Raw genomic sequence first — 19765 nt, 5'->3', positions numbered from 1 at the left:
TCAGAGGTTCTTGCTTTAAAGCTTCTATTGGGAGTGCCGGAAGAAGTATTCACATAACTTGCTTGAGTAAAAGTATCAATACCACCATGTTAAAAAAAGCATACAAGTGAGAGTGGTAAATTTAAAATCCTACTTAACTTACAGTGCATAAGTAGTAAAACTTTTTGAGTCTTCTGATGTCATAAATACTTAGATTAGATATTAATGCATCAATATCAATAAAGAGCATTTCCTGCTGTAGCAGGTCAATATGGAAAAAGTTTAACTATGTAATATGCAGTAAGCCGGTTCTGTCCTGGGTTTTCTGCTTCCGGGTCCAGCCCCACCAACGAGTCAGAATATATATCTGAGGAATCATTCAATAATAAATGTGAGAGGAAAGTAGAAAATCAAAGTATTAGTTTTGATTTTGGAGATTTTCTCAATCTGTGCTTTTTAACCAGGATCATTTCCTTAGTTACTTTTTTTCAGTCTTTTGAAAATACATGAACCCCCCCCCCCCCATGTATGAGTAAAACAATGAATTTAGTGAATTGTTTTGTTCTTTTAGCATGGGACCTTTATTTTTCGTGTAAAACTGAGCGAAACAGTATTTTGGATAGCTTTTTGAAAGGGTAGGGTTTGAATGACGACTCGGGGACTCTAACTTTCCTCAGATCTTGTGTGAGAAGGACAAAGTGTCCCAGAGTTGTACACCCCCCTGCTGGAGCTCCCCGGTAACTGCTGAGAAGAAAAGAAGCTCTGTCCTTAACCTGCTGCAGCTGACAGTAACATTAAACTACAATGTAACATGAAAAGGCTCATTTATCAGACTGAGTCCATTAAATGTTACTGTTGATCTGACACTGACGCCACCAATTATGACACTTTTTTCTCCATTTCAAACATGAGGTAGTTGTGCACTTCAGCCTCTTGTGGTCAAAATGAGTATTACATTTTTTTTTAATATGGGCGTTATAAAAAAAAAAATTCCTCAAACTTTTTTTTTTTTTTTTTTTTAACTCAGTTTCAGAATAGAAAAGGAAAAACTCCAGAAATTGTTTTCAAGTGCTTTTTCCCCCACTGTTTCACGCTTGAAAAATTTCTCCTGGAAAAAAAATCTTCTCTGGAGATGGTTTTCAATCAGTTCCATGCATCAAAAAAAACAACTCTCCTACACAAAGTATTTTTCTCACTTTGTTTCACACATAAATAATAAAAAAAAAAATTCGGAAGAAAAATGTTTACTGTTTCAAACACAAACACAAAACAATACTCCTGAAACCAAGTGGGGGGTTGTTCACTAGAAAAAAAAAAAATCAAGGAACTTAGACTATCCTGGCAAACCTTTATTTTCCATCAGATCTCAGGTCAGAAACACAGGAGAGAAAATTTTTTATCAGACTGAGACCAAAAAAAATTCTACTCCTGCCTCCTGGGTTTCTGCAGTTTCCTTTTCTAAACCTGGCGCCTACATTACCCACAATGCAACTTCGCCAATGACTGCCACCAATAGAGGCAATAAATCAGATTACATTCAGCTTCCTCCAGAGCCACAAGACCCTTTATTCTTCTTTTTTCACACATTGCTCCTTAAAACCCACACTCTTTTTTAATGTGTACATTTGGTGAAGTTACCCTTTAATGCTCAACTCTTTATATTTAAACACTGTAGCTGGTCTGTGGAGCTACATGCACTTTGTAATGGAGTATGTGCACCCTGTGGTTTGACCTTAATCATGAAGGTGGAACATGCGCGGGGCTTTGTTATGATCATGGTTATTAAAGACCACATGGTGACACTGCAGTGTTTAACATCTGGCAAGGTCAACGCTGACTGCACACTTTCTGTCCTCACGTCCACCTTAACTCCTCACTACTGATGCGCTCCTCTCTGTTATCCTTCCATCTTCACTTTCATGTATTCACTTATTAATTCTCAGTATTGATGTTTATGTCCTTCGTACAATACTGGAAAAATAGCTTACATTATTGACAGAAGTAAAACAGTGCAGAGGTCCTGCATTACACATTTAGCACAAAAGTATTCGCATAAAAATATAGTTAAAAGTACCAAAAGTAAAAGTAATTTCTCCAAGTGACCAAAACCAGACATTTTTGGCTAGACGTCAGGACATTTTCTAGCTGAGCCAGTTACAACAAAAACGTACCCTTTTAACGAGATGTCACAATACTTTCCAGCCGTGTCATTGGAGAGCAAACTGGACAGTATTTGACTAGAAGTCGGGATATTTTCTATTTCGGTTTGTCGCAACAAAATCAAATGTTGTTGATGGGCAGTTGGGACATTTTCCAGCCATGTTAATGGCAGCAAAAATAAGTATTTTGGTGAGAATTGAAAATGTTTCTGCTGTTACTGGCATCAAAACAGGATACTTTTGAGAAGCGAGGATATTTTCCAGATGGGTTACTGGCAACAAAACCAGATATGCTTGATGAGAAGTCAGGACATTTTCTATCTGGGGTTTTTGCAACAAGACTAGATATTCTTGACAAGAAGTCAGGGCATTTTACCCCAACAAAATATATATTTTTTAAAGAGTTTCAGGCATTTTTCAGCTGTTAGTTGCAACAAAACCAGCCATATCTGATGAGAAGTCAGGATATTTTTGTGAAACCCTAACGTCTCAACATACATGTGGTTTTGCAGAAACGTATATTGCCAACACTGATTCTGGCGACTGGGTTAAACATGGACATCAGCCATGATTCTGTCTCATCTCTCCATAAAATAATGACAGGGCACATTGCAATTTGAAATCAGTTTTTACTTAAAAAAGATCAAAATAAAGATGTACAATTGAACCAAAATAAGACGCCATATTACACTTCAGCTCTAAAGACAGATGGCAGGACAAAAAGGCATGACCTGAAATATTTCAGCTGGTTTCTCCGCGGCAAACTCCCCCCGCCCAGCCACGGTATGTATGAGAACCGGGAGTAAACGAAAACAGCATCGTCGACTGGCGTTGCTGAAGATGTGGCGTCTTGTGTCCTACTGCGGATTGTCCCTCCGTCAGATGAGGACACTTCAGTCAGCGAGACTGGAGCGAAATACATTTCTGCTACAGTGTGTCCAGCCTCCCTGTAGGATCCACAGTGTTTCAATAAGGAAGGGCTCTAATCATTGTTCAACATACAGACAGCGGCCTCATCAGCTCGGGTTCATAGACACTTCAAATAACATATAGTGAGAGAAATGGCAAATTTTTTTCTATTTTTTTTTTTTTTTAATTTCGCATCTTCGTCTGGACTCTTGTCTCCACACACATAATGGTCTATAAGATCTACCCAGATAGTACTTGACTGTCGACAATTAAAACCAGGAGACGGACAGCTTCTTTTTTGATTTCTCAGTACAAAAAATAGATCAAAGAATGAAAAAAATAGTTATATTCTGACGGCAGAAACTCGATTTATAAAGCTCTACTCATGAGCGACTGTCTGGGTCTACGTCTGCACAGTGAGGGGTGTGGTTTAAGGATTGGGGGTGGAGCTACTTAACATTCATCGTTGAATATATTAATGAATTTAACAGGTATCAGAGTATTCGGGCAGTCGATACCCCCCGTCACATTAAGAGTTTGAATGTTTCCTATATAATACAGTTTCAACGCAAATTCCTAACACTGCCCCTCCTCCTTCAAGTGGCATCATCTTTTTCATTATTGCGATGAATAAAATCTTTAAAGATGATTTTACAAAAAAAAAACGAACTGTCTCTGTCCACTACAGTATCTGCTATGTACATCTGTTTAAAAAGCAAGCATGTTACACAGTCGTCCCTATGTACAGCTAAAGTCTTCATCTTGTTTCGTCACTGAATATACATATTTACTTATTTTCACAGTTTCCTATGTTTGCTCATATATTCAATATCAATAGATTTCATTTTTCATAGTATGAGTACAAATGTTTTTCTCCTCACGGCACCGAGCTACAGCCCTCCCAGTGTCTCTGGTTGATATCTGGTGAGATTGTTGTCTCTTGAACGCCGCTCGTGTCTGTGTAGCAAACAAAAACAATCTTGATTGTGGTTCAGTTTTTTTTCTTTTTTTTTTTTTTCTTTTGCCAATTCACAGCAATCCCCCCCCCCCCCCCCCCAAAAAAAAAACAAAAAACACAGTTTTGAGTTTCAAGTTTACAGTTTTCTGGTCTTCGTCTGTATCATTTTGTCATGATATTATTCGCGTCCGTCCCCTCGGCTCCTCTTCCGTCACTGGAGTTGTGGAGGTTGAATGGCTCCAGTGGATTCCCATGATCCTTTGATTCAAACACACGCCTCCGTGTGACCACACAATTGGAGAAGAAGGAAAAAAAAAAAAAATCGAGATTGTTCTGCCTCTGGTTTCCACAGATTTCCGAGAGAAATCACTGAGCCACAGCAAGTCATGAGCTCTGACAGTGGGAGTTATTGTTTGCGCCTGGGTTCGGTCCCGTCTCGCCCACTGGAGGTGACCTGTTGGGTGTGTGAATCCTGTTTTTCTTTGTGATTAGTTTCTGGTTGTATCGTGGGCGGTGTGATTATTGTTTTTTGTTCTCGTTGTTATTGGAATAAGGCACTTGAGAGGTTTTTGGTTTTCACGGTAGCTCAGAGGAGACCAGGGCGAGGCCGGAGCTCTGGCGCAGGGGAGGCCCGGTGTGGACGGCCTTGGGACAGTCGGGCGTCAGCACCCGTCCGTTCTCCCCGACGCTGCCTGTGATGGACAGACGGGCCTTGTTCCTCATGGCTTCTGTAAATGTCAGCTGGGGGATAAAGAGATAAAGAGAGAGGTTTGTGCACAGAGCAGGTAATGATTAGAACAAACGTAGCGCTGCAGATTGGAGTTTTAGGGTGTGTTTAGTAATTATTCTCAGTCAAGATACCTTACAAAGCAGAAACTTTTATAAGGAGTTATTTACTGATGTATGTTTGAAAGGCGAACATAGGCCTAGTCGGTGACTTTGAATCTTTGAAGTGAAGCGAACAAACAATTTTTTAATTTCTGCCTCTAGATTATGGCAGACATTTTGTGTAGCCTCCAAACACGTGACAATCTCTCCAAACTGTTGGCCTGGTAACCTTGACTTGAATGCTCGGGCTTCTGTTTTTAGCGACGCTGCCATGTTCAGCAGTTACTTTGGTGATCACAATATAATCTTAGCCCACTGGACCTACAGCCAGCACGACGAAAATGAAACCCAAGCTAATAAACCCTGATGCTTCACACTTTTTAACTGGTTGATAAGAATGCTAATGCTAGCCACAGGGATCGACAGGAGCCCTGAGGGCAAGTAAAGAATTTTTTTTCAGGATAATGTTTTCCTCATGTAATCGTTTTCCACAGGAGGATTTTTTCCTCATGTGTGAAACCAGGCAGGGAAAAAAAAAGGCAATCAGTTTCACTCATGAAATAAAAAAAACATTTGTTTCACCTGTATATTTGTACTCAGTGTCACTCAGTGTTTTTCACTTGATTTCACAAATGAATAATAATAAAAAAAATCCGAGCCCCAAACCTTTTTTTTCTGCCTGGTTTCACACGTGAAAATAAAATAAAAAACACTCTCGAAATTCCTCAAATGAGGAACAACAATAAGGGCTATAGGCTCTCTTTCTTTTCCATCTGACTTTTTAAACAGGTTCGGTTGAACTCAACCACTAACATTACGTCTGTCTCCAAGAAATGTAAGAAAAACTAAACCTCCAATCTGCTTCAACATTTTCTGTAAAAACAACATACAGAATAACTTCACAATACAGCACAGCTGTACAGTTAAATGTACAATAATGTAGCAAAAACACCTCTTACAGCCATTCAGTACAGAATCAAGCCAGCCCCATACTACATGTAAATCCATTAGCGACAGAATTATTACACAGTGAGTGATCGTTGCAGGCAGTGGGACAGGGAAGCTGACTAAGCAACAGTCAAGCTAATGAAGAGTTTGTGCTGAAGTGCTGATGGGGGACACATAACCACGTTTGACAGAGATACACCGAGCGTGAAAAGATATCTGAAAGTCTAATGGTCGAGGTCCTGGGGGAAATATCCGAAGGAAAAACAGCTCACATCAATAAGATGGGCTCAGCTCGAGGGACTCTTCATATATGTTGACTTAAGCCTGACAATGTATAGAGCTCATTTATTACAGAGAGCTTCCTGTGTGCTCAGGGTGGCTTTCTCATTACATTTGTCCTTCTTTCCTGTACAGTGATGGTCTATTGTAACTGACAGACCTGAGACAGTTATACCCCTGAGCCACAGCATGTACTGTTCAGGTTTAAAGGGACAGTTTGTCCCAAAATCAAAAATACATATTTCTTGTAGTGCCGCTTATCCTTCTAGATTGTTGCTGTGAGAGTGTTGGAGGTGTCGGCTGTGGAGACGTCTTTTCATGAACAAACTGGAACTAGATGATGCTCGACTTTTTGTGTTTGAAACACCAACACAACACTTTTGAGAGAAACTCACCAGCGACGTCACTTTACAGAAATCGCGACCAGGTTACTGAAGTTAATCCACCGACCTCGATGTGAGCAGTTTCGTGTAGGAACTACTTTTCCTCACTTGTCAGAGGGAACCGTGCATCTACTCATGGGTGAACGGTTTGTACTCATGTCAGAGCGAGATGTAAACAATGGTGTCCTCATCGGCTAAGCTGCCGTCCTACCAGCCGACCCTCCTGATTTTTCTGTACACTGGTTTTCATTGTTTTCTCCCAGGGTCACAATTCTCCCATAATTCTCCCATATTTCTGAATTTTTAAAAAACTTTCCTCATCTGGCACCATACAGTGTGTAATCTGCTGTACTGTTGCGCTTCATCCACCTCAGTGAGACACACAGTGAAATGGAAAGGAGAGAGAATATTTAAAGACATTTTCAGACGCCCCTGAGAGAAGAATTTTCTTCTAATGTAAAGTTGTAAAGAGATGTAAAGAGAAGCTATTTTGTTATTTTCATTCTTTAAATGTCACCATAATGTAGGAAGCACAGTGGGGGCGCTTCTGTTTAGGTTGGCAAGTGTGGTGCAGATTTGTTTGGCGGGTGTAGTTTGGTAGAAAGGAAATAGTCCTTGACCTCACTGTTGTGTAATGTGTAATGTTCTTTTTTGTTCTTTGAGCACCACAAACTGAATTCCATGTAGGGTGTTAAGCGGTGGTCGGGCATATATTGATTACATCACTTGCCCACTGGACCGACCGGATGACGAACATTACAATTTCAAACTGTCGCCCGCAGATCTTCATCTAACAGCTCCTTCAGGTTCCATTACTCCCACAGACTGAATGAAACTACTCCTAAACTACTGTTACGCTGTTTTGCTCAGTTTTTGATGAACAACAGCGATCCTGAACTCACTGAACACATACAGAACTTAATTTCCTGTGACTAGCCTACTTCAAACTAAAACTCTGCATTTCACTAGTTGAATGCTTTTAATGTGAAGCTGCAGCAGTAGGACATGTTTGGTTTGCATTAGCAGTACGTTAACACAGCGCTCTACAGATACCGGTGACTGTCACAAACGTATTAGTCGGTGAGCAAACTGACACCGCAGCAACCCCTACTCTACAGCTGATACTGAACTCACAACAATACCATCTCGATGGACAGACAGCGCTACAGGTAAGAGGAAAAATATGTATCTTTGATTTTAGGGTGACCTGTCCCTTTAAGCACATACATACGTAAGCTACAAAGAGCTTTTGGTGGTTCACTATGAGACAACAGGGCTTCAGAGGGTCAGACTAGACATCAGATGGACGGATGTGCTGCAGTTTGATGAGATGTCCTCACAGATGTAGACGTGTGTGTACAAGTAAGACATTGGTCCTCATTTAACAGGCCTTTCCCTAGCTGTTAATATACCGTGAGTCCAGTGGAAAAGCACCAGAACTACAGGGCAAAACAGTAGCACTCGAATTAGGGCTGGGCAATACATCGATATTGTATCGTTATCGTGATATGAAATTATATTTATCTTAGATTTTGTTGTTTTTTCCTGGTTTTACAGCTGAATTACAGTAATGTCATTTTCTGAACATATCAGACTGTTCTACTTGTTCTAATACTTGTATTAACCTTTTAGTAATTATATTCACATTACTGGTGATTATTTATTAAATTTCATTGTTTTGATATTTTTTGAAAGTCATGCCTACAATATTGAAGATTTCAAAATATCCTTGTGCTGCCTAAAAACATCGCGATTCTATTCTAAGACCATATTGCCCAACCCTAAATCAAATTTAGTCAATTTTGAGAACATTATGTCGTGTAGAAATGTACTTTTATTATCATTTCTTTGTCAATAAAATGACCTGATCCTACATAATTTGTGTAAACCTGCATTTTTATTCTCACATTTTACTCCTGCAGATGTTGATAAAGGTGATCAATTGGGGCATTTATCGTATATTCTCAACATTACTGAATTCCCTTGAAGTACCAGACGTGAATATCACCGTCTTCACTGTTCAGAGTGACTAATAAGTTTTAGATTTTGGCAGTAAAATGGGCCACACGGTTGGTACGCTTGCTTGATAAATGAGGGCCAACGTCTGAAGCCACACAAGCTGCGGAGCACTGAGGCGACGTCATGTTTTGAGGATGACTCGTCGCTTCCTGTCACATTGAGATAAAAAGCTCGAAACGCAGACCAGGACGTCACATGACCACAGAGTGAGCAGAGAGGACAGAGAAGTGGGAAGCATTTTGCCACTGGTCACGACAGTCACTCAACATGGCGAAGAAGCTAGCACGGGGAGATGATGGGTTCACTTACAGTCTCTGTGCAGGGAGCTAGTGAGGGGGAAGGAAAAGGCCCTGGTACGAAAACACCAACTACATCTTATCAGCTTCCCCATCGCTGCCATACCCAGTGAAACCCTCGCTAAACTCAGCTACGTTGGGGATGCTGGGTCTCGGACTCTTGCTTTGGTTTTGGCTAGGCTCGGGGCTATGGCGGGGGCTGCTTGTGTGGCAGGGGTAGCAGTGGTGTTGGGGATGGTGGTAATGGGGGTGTTGGGATTGGGGCTGGGCCTCCACCTTCATTCTCTTGGCCTCGTTGCGTGACTTGTAGCAGAATTCAATGAGGGCCACCAGCATGGCCAGGCCCAGGCCCCCGACGAGGATGTAGAAGACCCCCGCTACGTTGCTCAGACTGAGGGCCTGGGACGACTTGTCCTGTAGCCGGCGGGGAGAGGAACAAAGAACACAAGTCAGCGCTGGTTTTAGCAGAAGGATACACACACTTAACATTTATACAAGAATAAGACAGTTTGGAAAAGGCTCACATCAACTTCACATCACACACAAACACACACAACACTCATTTTCTCTCTGCTCTACCTCTGTCCTCTCAGTCTGATGCTGCACAGCTGGATGTAGCGGTGCTAGCTAAAATACTCTCCTGCCAACAGCCTGATAGAGAACTCAGTAGTTCAACCAAATTAAAACATAGGATATTTTCTCACTGACCCTCAGTGCTGGTAGACATGCAGATAGTTTTGGCTAAGCTCCTTTTTGAGATGTTCTGCCTTCACCTCTAAAGGGACATGGAGGTAAATGGAACCATAAACTTCTCATTCCAGAAACATTGTCCCTCCTGATTTAGATAATCCATAGAGCACACTGGACATGATTCAACTATAGGTCCCCTTTAGACTGTGTGGCAACAATGATTGCTGATTTTATTTTGCATCTATAGGTGGGATTTCAAGCACCTTTTCAATTTGCACACACAAAAACGCACGATGAAACATAACCTAATCTGAAAGGCGATGGTGGCCTAACGGTTAGAGGAAAGAGTTTGAGAGCTGAATCCCTACACTGGCAGGTCTCACTGATTTCTTCCTGGGAAAAAAAAAATAAAGTAAAAAATCACAACATATCTGAACTAAGGTGTATTCATGTAGATTTTAATGCTATAGTTTAAAAGCCACCTCCAAAAGTCTGTGCCATCAGATTTCTAGAAATCGCATTTATGGTTGGTTTTTTGCTCTCCAGACAAAAATGAATCTGGATAAACAAAAAAGGATAATGTCTATCTGAACGTAGAGATTGTGAACTGCCAAAGGCTTCTTTAGTCTTGTGGACATTTGGCGATTTGAACTCACGGGAAACTCAGCCAGCTAAAAAAAAAAATCACACAGCTAAAGGGCCCTTACACCACTTTATACTGCAGAAATGGTCCCTTTCAAAATAGCACCATCTCTGGATTATCTCAAGCAACAAGGGCATCGTTCCTGAAAAGAGATGCTGCTGCTCATACTTAAAAAATGTGATTAAAATTATCTGCAGGGCCACAACGAGAAGCAAATGGGAAAATATGTGTCCGTAATCTGGATGAACTAGCCCTTTAATTTCCCTCCGTGCTTCGACAGGCTGACATTGACCTTTTCACCTGTTTTTATTCAAATGTATGCTGCTGATCAATCTGAGCTCCTTCCTCTCTCACCTACATCCTTAAGGGACGCTCAGTTTAATACCCTGACACATAAAGACTGCCTGCCATGCATAGTCTCATTTGCAGGTGACAGTGCGTGTGTGTCCTGCACTTAACGATCGGATTAAGATGTGGAAGGTGTACGCTGCATTAGTTATATGTGACTCTCCGTGCTCTAGTGAATACACACCGTGGGACTACAGCTGAGGCTTACAGTACATCTAGTGTGACATACGGTAATGTCTGAACCTGCCCTGGGAACCATCTGATGTGACAACCAGTGTGAGCGTGAGCCTTCGTCTGCAGTAGCAACACATAGCTCAGCTGCTGTAAAACTGCACCATGCCTTGTTTCTGTCATGCTGTATCCCTCAGGCTACGCCTTAAGTCTCTACCTGCGTGTCTGTCACTCGCTGTTTCTCAGAGTATTATGTGTGTGCGTCATATCAGCCAGCCTGCTGTAATAACAGAACAGTACTGCCAGCGTTATACAAGTGTGCATAGAGACAAAGAGAGGAGGGGAGGCTCCCGGGCTGCTGGAGACTGACCTTACTTCCCGAGTCCTTGGGTCCACACTCCCCTTTATCGTACCACCATTTGTTTTTCAGTTTGTCTAAGACTCCTGCTTCACTCAGTTTCAATACGGCAAGGTTTACAGGCGTTCTTCAAATCACGGGGGGACGAGGGAAGGGTGGGGTGGGGAAAATAACATAAATAACATCATAGGACATGTTATTTTATGTTATTCAATCAGAAGAAGCCCAACAAGAGCAGCTCAGTACTCTTCACAAAGTGACGAAGCCGGGAGGGGGCCCCACTTAAGCTACATGTCTCTTTGCTCGTTGATCAGGATGGTTGTTTGGGTCGGGTTTATTTGGAGATATTAAGGGGACGGGGCGGAGCTAACAGACATATAAACGTGGGGCCCCGGCTGCATCGCTTTTTCTGGAACGGGCGCATACTGCCGGGACCTTTCTTATAACAAGCATGGAGGCTAGTACTGTCAACCCAAAACTATTGGCTCAGAAAATGCTTACAAATACGCTTAAATAACTAGTTTGGAGCAAGACGGTCTGATCATGCTAATAGTAGAGAACTTTTAAATAGTTTAACCTGTCGAGTCTATAAGCAGTACAGCGAATATTTTTGCTTTGACAGTACTCGCTCTCCTCTCCAGATTAAACGTTTCCTTGATCGACCCGGCAGATGCTCCTGTTGCCAACATAACACATTTCTCTTTTACCCGCATCAAGGTCACATGGGCATAGCGACATAGCGGCTAACCTTCTCGCCACCGCCTCCGCTGCCACACTCTCCTTTGTCGTACCACCACTTGTTTTTCAATTTGTCCAACAGGCCTTGCTCATTGAGTTTTAACACAGCCAGGTTAACTGCACTTCTTGAAAACGATAAAACATATTTGGTGAGAGGGGGTGAGTATGCTGTCCAAATTTGGGAGGGAAAGGAAGAGGGGGGAGGAAGAGGGGAAGGGAGGAGTAGCAGTAAGAGAGGGACAAGGGTGGAAAAGTGCATTAATGCGTTACATCCCAGGGCCCGAACACACACTGAACACAAATCCCTCTGCTGCGATGTGTTGTCAAAAATAATGTAGTCAAATGATGTTACTTAATGATATATACGCTTGCACTACTGTTAGCCTAGAATAGAGGAGATTCTGATTTTAGTTACAGTTGTTTGCATCTTAAATGAGGGAACTTATGCAAAAGATATATCTTTATATATGTATCCATTATGGGCATATTTAAAACTGTTTACTGGGTCGTAATTTTGAAAACGAAAAAGCTCAAAACATTAAATAATCAGTTTAAGACAGGGTTCAACCATGTCAGGGAGTTTAGAGTTAGCATCAGCTTATAACAGCTACATACAGCTGATAAAATCTGCTGGTGTTATTCATCATTTCAGCTGAGAAAAAATCAGACGTCTGCTAGAAATGATGATGGAATTTTCAACAAACTCAGAGTTTTAGCAGTAGGGCATGCTAGGTATCTATAGCTAATGACATATGCTAGAAACCATCCCCAGTTACTACTAGTAATGAACAGAGTTCTCTGCCAACTCATAGAGTTTTAACACTAGCCACAACTAGCTAATTACAGCTTTTTCTTTTCAATTCTTTTTTCCTTTTTTAAGCTAGTTTTAGCTGTAGCAGTCATTTCAGCCCACACAATCCAGCTGGTCACTAAAAATAAAGTTAGCATTTTTTATTATCCAACACAAATATTTAGAGTTAGCATATGCTAGGTTGCTATAGCTTTTGTTTTTCTTTTTAATATTTGAGCAACAGCTACAGTTTTACCACTTCAGGTAAAGTATTCAAATTAATCAGCTGGAGTAGGGAATATCAGTTTTTTAATTTAACTGGTGGGAACTCATAAATACACCGACGAAATCTTTAGCTGATCTTGTGTAAAAAACACTGCTTCACTTCCTGAATAAATGTTTTTGAAATTTTGATTTAATTCTACACAAACATGCATGCAGATATTTTAGTGTCACATAATGTTTTTTCTACCAGGAATAAAACATGGAAAAGACAACACTTTGGTTGTTTTGCATTCTAAACGTCTGATTTAAAACATGAAATATTGGCAGAATGTGTTGGCAACCAGCATCGTCAGTCCTAAAATATCGTCTTTTGGAAGCAGACACCTCTCAAGGATTTGGACCTGTTTTACACATGTATACAGTGTAATGTATGTCAGCCAATTCACCGCTTCACAGGATCTCTGAGCATTAAGCGTCTTCTGGAAAATCATGATTGACTTGCATATGAAAAGCTTTTTAAAATAAGTGTGCGTTTTAATTTCATGGCTTCTTTTGAAGGCTGCGGTGGTGATGTGTGACGATAGTGTAGACTGAGAGAGATTTGCCTCAGCGTGCATTTTGATCCTTTTAATTCATTAGCATCATTATGAAAAATAAAAAAAACAGTCAGAAATGGAGATGGATCAGAAACACAAAGCAGCAAAGCTAATATCTCACTTCCCGCCAATGATGTTGTTCGTTTCGAGGAGCCATGTGAAATAACAGTCGTGAACAACAGCGTTGCCTGCTCTCGATGTTGCTGGTGTGTTTCCTCGCTGATATCCGGACAAGTGACTGACAGAAGATGATAATCCCCAAAATAACAAGATAGAGGCCTGGGGTGGGGGGGACTAACGTGATCTGTCAGGGACTCTTCCTGGTCAAAGCAGTGGCTGAAAACGGGCACCAGCCAAACAAACCAGTGGCTGCTCTTAGACGTGAGGCTTCACAGGAAGAGGAATTTACAGAAAACGACTAACAGGGTTTGACTTACTGGCTGTGAGGAGTTGGCTGCTGTGGAAGAATTGATCTTGTTGGTAAAGAAAAAAAAGAATTAATGTTTGGCTATTATTTTTTTTAATGCACTCTTTGATTAATAATGATCAGTAGCTTATTTATATGGACCCTAATATTCTACAAATCATCACAATAGCAAGAGCAGCAGATCACAAATGCATCATGTTGCCACTTCTGTTGGAGGTTGACCAGAATGAATTTTCAATCAGATCGAGCGCGGTGGTGTGAACCTTTGAACATCTGTCCAGTATGAAAATATTAGCCCCTAATAACATCCTTTTTGTTGGAGATCTTGACGCAAAATTTTACCTCAAAATAGCAGTTATTAAGTCACTTTAATGTTCCAGTTTTGCTGCGTGCTGTGGCTAGTTTGTTCTGTTAGGTATGCTGATGGCTCTCGGAACAGCACCCAGGAGCTTTGGAACACTAGGAGAAAGAGCTTTTTCGGTCAAGAACTGGCCCCAGACCTGAATCTGGACGACAGAGCAATAGCCGCAACAAAATTACAGAGATGAAGAGACCAAGATAACGCTGAACCGGCAAAGGAGATTTACCGAGCGATAGTAATCAGAGGTGGAAAGTAATGAAATAGAGATACTTTGATATGGCACTTAAGCAGATTGTTCAGGTATTTGTCCTCCCTACATTTAACCACAAATATCTGTACCGTCTCCTCCTGACATTTTCAGGACAGGCTTGTTACTTTAGTTAAAATGCAATTATAGGAAATATTGACTATTTCAGTGCACATCACGCACTGCAGACGGAGCGAGACGAAACAACGTAAATGACGTGACAAAATGTCAACAGACAGCGAGTGGGGAGAAAATTACTTTTTACTTTTATAGTTTGAGCACATTTCAGAGCCTGTACTTTTACTTACTGTAACCTTATATTACTTTTACCTGAGTTAAGATGTTGAATTATTACTTCTACTTTTAACAGAATCTCTGTATTTCTGTACTTAGAAACAGTGAGGGCACCAAATCGCATACAACATGAATTGCTACGTAATGTTGCATTAAAAGATTGTCGAGTGACTCAATGGTTGAAAGACCCAAAACATTCAAACCAGTGTTTAGAAAAATTGACCAAGCCACTGGAATCCACCAAACCAGGAACACTAATATTGTTCCCAGGACACGATGTGAGTCTATCTTGAACATTTTATTAAAAGGGGGCAAATTAAAAAATTTATGAATTGAACCTTTTCCTTTTTCTTCTTCTGTTAAATTTTTGGCAGATGAGATGCTATTCAACATGCAGAACCACTTTACGTATGTCAAAACAGTTATATTCTGATAAAATGCTTCATGTAAAGAAATTAGTAGAATCTCTAATCAGGATTACGACTGGGGTGAAGGAATATTGTCTATGCAAACATAGCTAAGCCTAGAAATGCTCCTATTTTCCAATATTATCTAGATACAGCAGAGATGCTCAGAGCTTTTATAAATAAAAAAGAAAAAGTGCCCTTGCTGGTATTTGTGTGTATTGAACAACAATGTTCTTGTTCCTCCAAATAAAATAAATGAAAGTGTGAACAATCATGGAGCTGGTGTGCACACAAACACAAACACACACACACACCTGTGAAGTTTTGCCTCTAGTATATTTATCCATTCCCGTCAGTGGGACCTTGCCGGCAGGCTTTGATCGATGATCGCGCGTATTGGAAGTGCAACTCCCCACAGTAATGACACTGTATTCTGTGGCAGGTCTGTAAATTCCACTATGTGCAGGAGGCAGTGACAGAGTCTGGCAGAGTTACCCAGGGCTGAGCATTCACATGGCTCCCGAAACACTATTTCAGTCACTTAGTTGCAAAGAAAGAACCAGTCAACCGTGAAGAGAAAGAAGCTGAAGTAGCATTAGCGAAATATCTCCACTAATTAAACCTGTATATAAATATGCAGATTATCTCAGGTGGCATTTTCTAAACGAGACATTTTCATATGAGTCTACTGGAGCATGCCATTCCAACATGTCTGCCAAAACAGCAAGCACAAGCACCAAAGATTTTACCTGTCGTGGAGATCTGTAGAGAAAAAAGAGGAAATAACCACCCCTGCGTCATCACGATGACTCGCACATGCATGCAACAAACACAGATGACAAAAAAAGCCACTGCTTCTGCCCTGAAACAAGGAAATCAAACGCCCCACCCACCCACACCAAGCAGAGACAGATAGTGATAGAAAAGGCGGCACACCAGGGAAGGTGGAATACCATAACAACACGTAGAACATATTGTTACACTATTCCACCCACCTTAACTGTGAACCCTTGGGTGTAGCTACTCCGTAGCCTTTGGAGTCCAAGTTGCCTCCCACTTTCATTGTGTCGCACGGCTTCCGCTGCTCTGTGTACTCGTTCATGGTGGACTCCAACAGGAAGGCATATTTCCCTTTGGACTTGCGGACTCGCGCCACGCCCTCAGCCGTGGTCTTGGTGAAGACGGTGGGCTCGGCCGACTTCATGTATCCCCACATCTTCTCGTAGACGGCGATTTTTGACCGCTGTGGGGTTTAGAGGGGGGTTGGAGGTTCAAAGGTAGATGTGACGTGAGAGATGGAGAAGATGGAAGAAGCATATCCACATACAGCAACAGGTGGAGAAGACATGGAGCATCAGTCCATTACTACATTTTGAAGCATTATACTATATTCTTATTTAATATATGTAGGACTGCAACATTTCATTGTCGATTAATCAGTAAATAATTTTCTTGATTAATCAATCATTGAATAGAATAGAATGTCAGAAAATGGTGGAAAACATCGATCAGTACTTCCTCAAGTCCAAGATGACGTCCTTAAATGTCGTGTTTTGTGCACAACTCAAAGATATTCAGTTTACTCTCACAGACAGTAAAGACAGTCAGAGAGAGAGTGAGGGAAACAACTGATACATTACATCTGAAAATAACTAAACTCAAAACTGACTCCAGCCTGAAGCTTCATTATGGTTAGTAAGGTTTGGATGAGGCAGCTAAACTTGATCGAGAGGACAACTTTTGATACCGAAAAGATTTTAAATGTAATATGCCTTTAACAGGAGAAGTTTAATGTGACATCACCTTGTAAAATAGGCACTTCGGAGAACCAGTGTAGGAGAAATCTGAAACCTGAACTATGTTTCCTTGCAGAAAGAGGAGTAATTTGTAAAAAACATGAAAAACATTTTTTGTTTGTTTTTCCTGTGATATACACTCCTGCTATACCATATCTGCTCGTGGCAATTACAATGTCCCAAATTAAATGATGCAACATTTTTTAAAAGATAAAAATGTGTTTACATGTCATTAATGTGCTTTTATATAATTAAATTACATTCTATGCTAAATAATTGTGTATGCTAACATTTCTGTTATAGATATATATATATATATATATATATATATACTTCATCGTACTGTATTATTACTGTATACTGTGTACATGACATACTGCCCACATATACTATATAACATTATGTACTTTAGTGTATATAGCTATATTCATAGTACTATTATCAGTGTTGTAAAAAGCACCCCAAAGTCATACTTGAGTAAAAGAAAAGATATCGTATTAAAATGTAATCTTAATAAAGTGAAACTCATCCATACAAATATTTTTTGGATTATCAGAATCAGTTACGCTAAACCAATTTTACAATGAGCTATGCTCTGATGCAGCATGTAATCTGCAAAGTTACTACTAACTAAAGTTATTAGATAAATATAGTGGAGTTAAAAATACAACATTCGGTTCCAAAATGTGGTAGAGTGGAAGTATACAGTAGCAGAAAATTAAAATACTCAGTACAAGTACTTAGTTACATTCCATCACTGCTATTATTCGTACCTATAGTTCACCTGTCGTGGTTGCAGTACTCCACACAAAACACAAACATCTACGTCTAATGTATTGTAATATGTGTATATAATAATACGTATAGCTTTTTAATGTTGCCTTTATAATTTCTTTCATTATTTAATACATCATGTTTCATTTATTTTATTTAAAAAGTAGTTTAAGTGTTTTCTAAGCCTGTCCCTATGTTCATTTCCCCTCTGGGATCGATAAAGTTTAGTCTCATCTTTTTTTTTACATCCACTCTGATCACAAAAATGTCATCAGTGAACATCACTGAGGGCCGTGTGCCTGTTTCTTTCAAAAAATATCTGACAAAATGATAGCTGTAATTTCCAGGACACAGAGTTGCCTTGGAGACCTGCTAATCTTGCAAATGTTTAGAAGAGTGTGGGAGTGCTGCATTGGCTCCCCTACCTGTCTGAGAGGAGACCATTAACCCTAGAAACACCTACTCACCCTGAAGAACTCTTTGGTGGAGCCGGAGTCCAGAGTGCCGTAGGCGATGTCCGTCTGCTTGGCCAGATCCTCGGCACTCTCGATGGGGGACACCATCCTCTCCACAGTGAGGAAGGCAGCCAGGTTGGCCGTGTAGGACGAGATAATGATGAGAGTGAAGAACCACCACACTCCTCCCACGATACGACCGGATAACGATCTTGGAGAGCGAAACAAGGAAGGAGGTGGAAGAATATTGCAGGGACCATTTGGAAGGATTAGGGACGTACAGAGGATGGATAAGATCAAAATAAGAGGGACGGAGGGAGAGCCGGGAAAATGATTATTGGAGGAGGAGGTAAAAATAAGGGGCAAGGAGGAGAGGAGGACAGAAAGACAGAAAACAGTCGGTCAGTGCTTGAATATACAGTGTGAAACAATCACCGTGAATGAAATATGACTGTAAGCATGACGAGACTATCTGCCACCACAAGGTGGAGCTCCGACAACACTCAACCACATCCACAGCTGTATTTACCCCTCATTAGTGCAGATTGCCTCATAAAAAACTCCCCCACGCCTGTGTTGACCGGATCTGATAAAGACCAGGTTGGCTACTCCTGTCACCCTTTCTCCCCCACCTTCTCTCCCCCTTCCACCCTTTCTTCGTTTTGACTATTGGTGGGATGAAAAAGAGCTGCAGGTCCCCTGGCCGGCACGTAGCGGCGGCGGCACTGTTCTTTTCTTGTTTGTTCGCTCAGGGGAGACGGATAGCCTGCTGCTCGGGAGCAGCACAAGGTCGTGAGGAGAATCTTAAAGCATAAATGCTGCATTGAGGAGAACAAACAAGATCTCCCCTCGGTGCAAATCAAACAGCGGAGGATACAAAACCCTCAGGCCTCCCTGTCAGATGGAGGCAGAGAGGGAGAGATGGGGGGATATGAGAGGCATCTGCAACAGTCAGTGTTTTCTTGGCTGGTATTTCTACTGTGTCTTATTGCAATCTGGCTGTCTTCCACTGTCCCCAATGTACACTTTGTTCTGCTGTAATCTCCAGGCATGTGTGACGTTTACAAAGAGGGTGGCTGCAGCCTTTTTCTCAGTGCTCCAACACCTGAAAGAACCTTGATTACCCGAATCTCGTGGAGAGACATTTAGGACACTTTATTTTAACAAACAGGAAAGGTTCTGCCACTCTAACCACAGAATTAGCGAGGAATCCTCTGTTCTCTCGGTCTGTACCGATGAAAGTGCCTGTAGCAGTGAGAAGTGCTGCAGTCGAGCATGTGCATGGAAGCTTTGCCCATGAAATAGACTTACTTGACGTATTAGCTCTGGATTTGAATACAAATGACTTCCCTCTCTTCTTCTCCCCACACTCCATTTTCTTCCTCCTTTAGACGATTGCGGCTTTTTTGAGCACAGAGAATTTAACTGTAAAATAATGACTTAAGAGGCGGAGGGTGTGCGCGATAAGATGAGTTCTATCCTCTCTCTATTTCCCTTTTTTTCCCCACCTGCCAAAATCCCCTCCATTCTCTCCATCAGACCATCTCCATCTTTTTCTCTTTCTTGCTCCTTTCTATGCCGGCAGCAGTGGATTGTGGGAGTGTAATAATGGGACCAGAGGAGGAGTGTCTCTCTGCCATCCTTCCAACCCTCTGTGCTGTGTGTTTGCTGGCTGATACCGCTGACT

At 41.2% G+C, this 19765-nt stretch overlaps 1 protein-coding gene across 2 annotated transcripts in view; it reads right to left on the bottom strand.

The window, feature by feature from the left end:
- Window positions 1-2747: 2747 nt before the first annotated feature.
- The window catches only part of gria4b (glutamate receptor, ionotropic, AMPA 4b), a 146774-nt gene continuing 129756 nt past the window's right edge, over window positions 2748-19765 (bottom strand). Inside the window, exons 12-16 of one of the 2 annotated variants that reach the window (XM_030436965.1) lie at window positions 18091-18289; window positions 16049-16296; window positions 11717-11831; window positions 9035-9172; window positions 2748-4746 (exon numbers count right to left, since the gene is read on the bottom strand). In XM_030436965.1, coding sequence (XP_030292825.1) covers window positions 4582-4746; window positions 9035-9172; window positions 11717-11831; window positions 16049-16296; window positions 18091-18289 — 865 coding nt within the window. In that variant the 3' untranslated portion in view covers window positions 2748-4581. Of the gene's footprint in view, window positions 4747-9034; window positions 9173-10980; window positions 11096-11716; window positions 11832-16048; window positions 16297-18090; window positions 18290-19765 lie in introns of both variants that reach the window. The other variant, XM_030436966.1, reaches the window with a different exon arrangement.

This window comes from Sparus aurata, chromosome 13 (assembly GCF_900880675.1).
Source record: "Sparus aurata chromosome 13, fSpaAur1.1, whole genome shotgun sequence".
Taxonomy (NCBI): domain Eukaryota; kingdom Metazoa; phylum Chordata; class Actinopteri; order Spariformes; family Sparidae; genus Sparus; species Sparus aurata.
The sequence above is the reverse complement of the archived record's forward strand: the minus strand, read 5'-3'. Positions and strand labels throughout refer to the sequence as shown.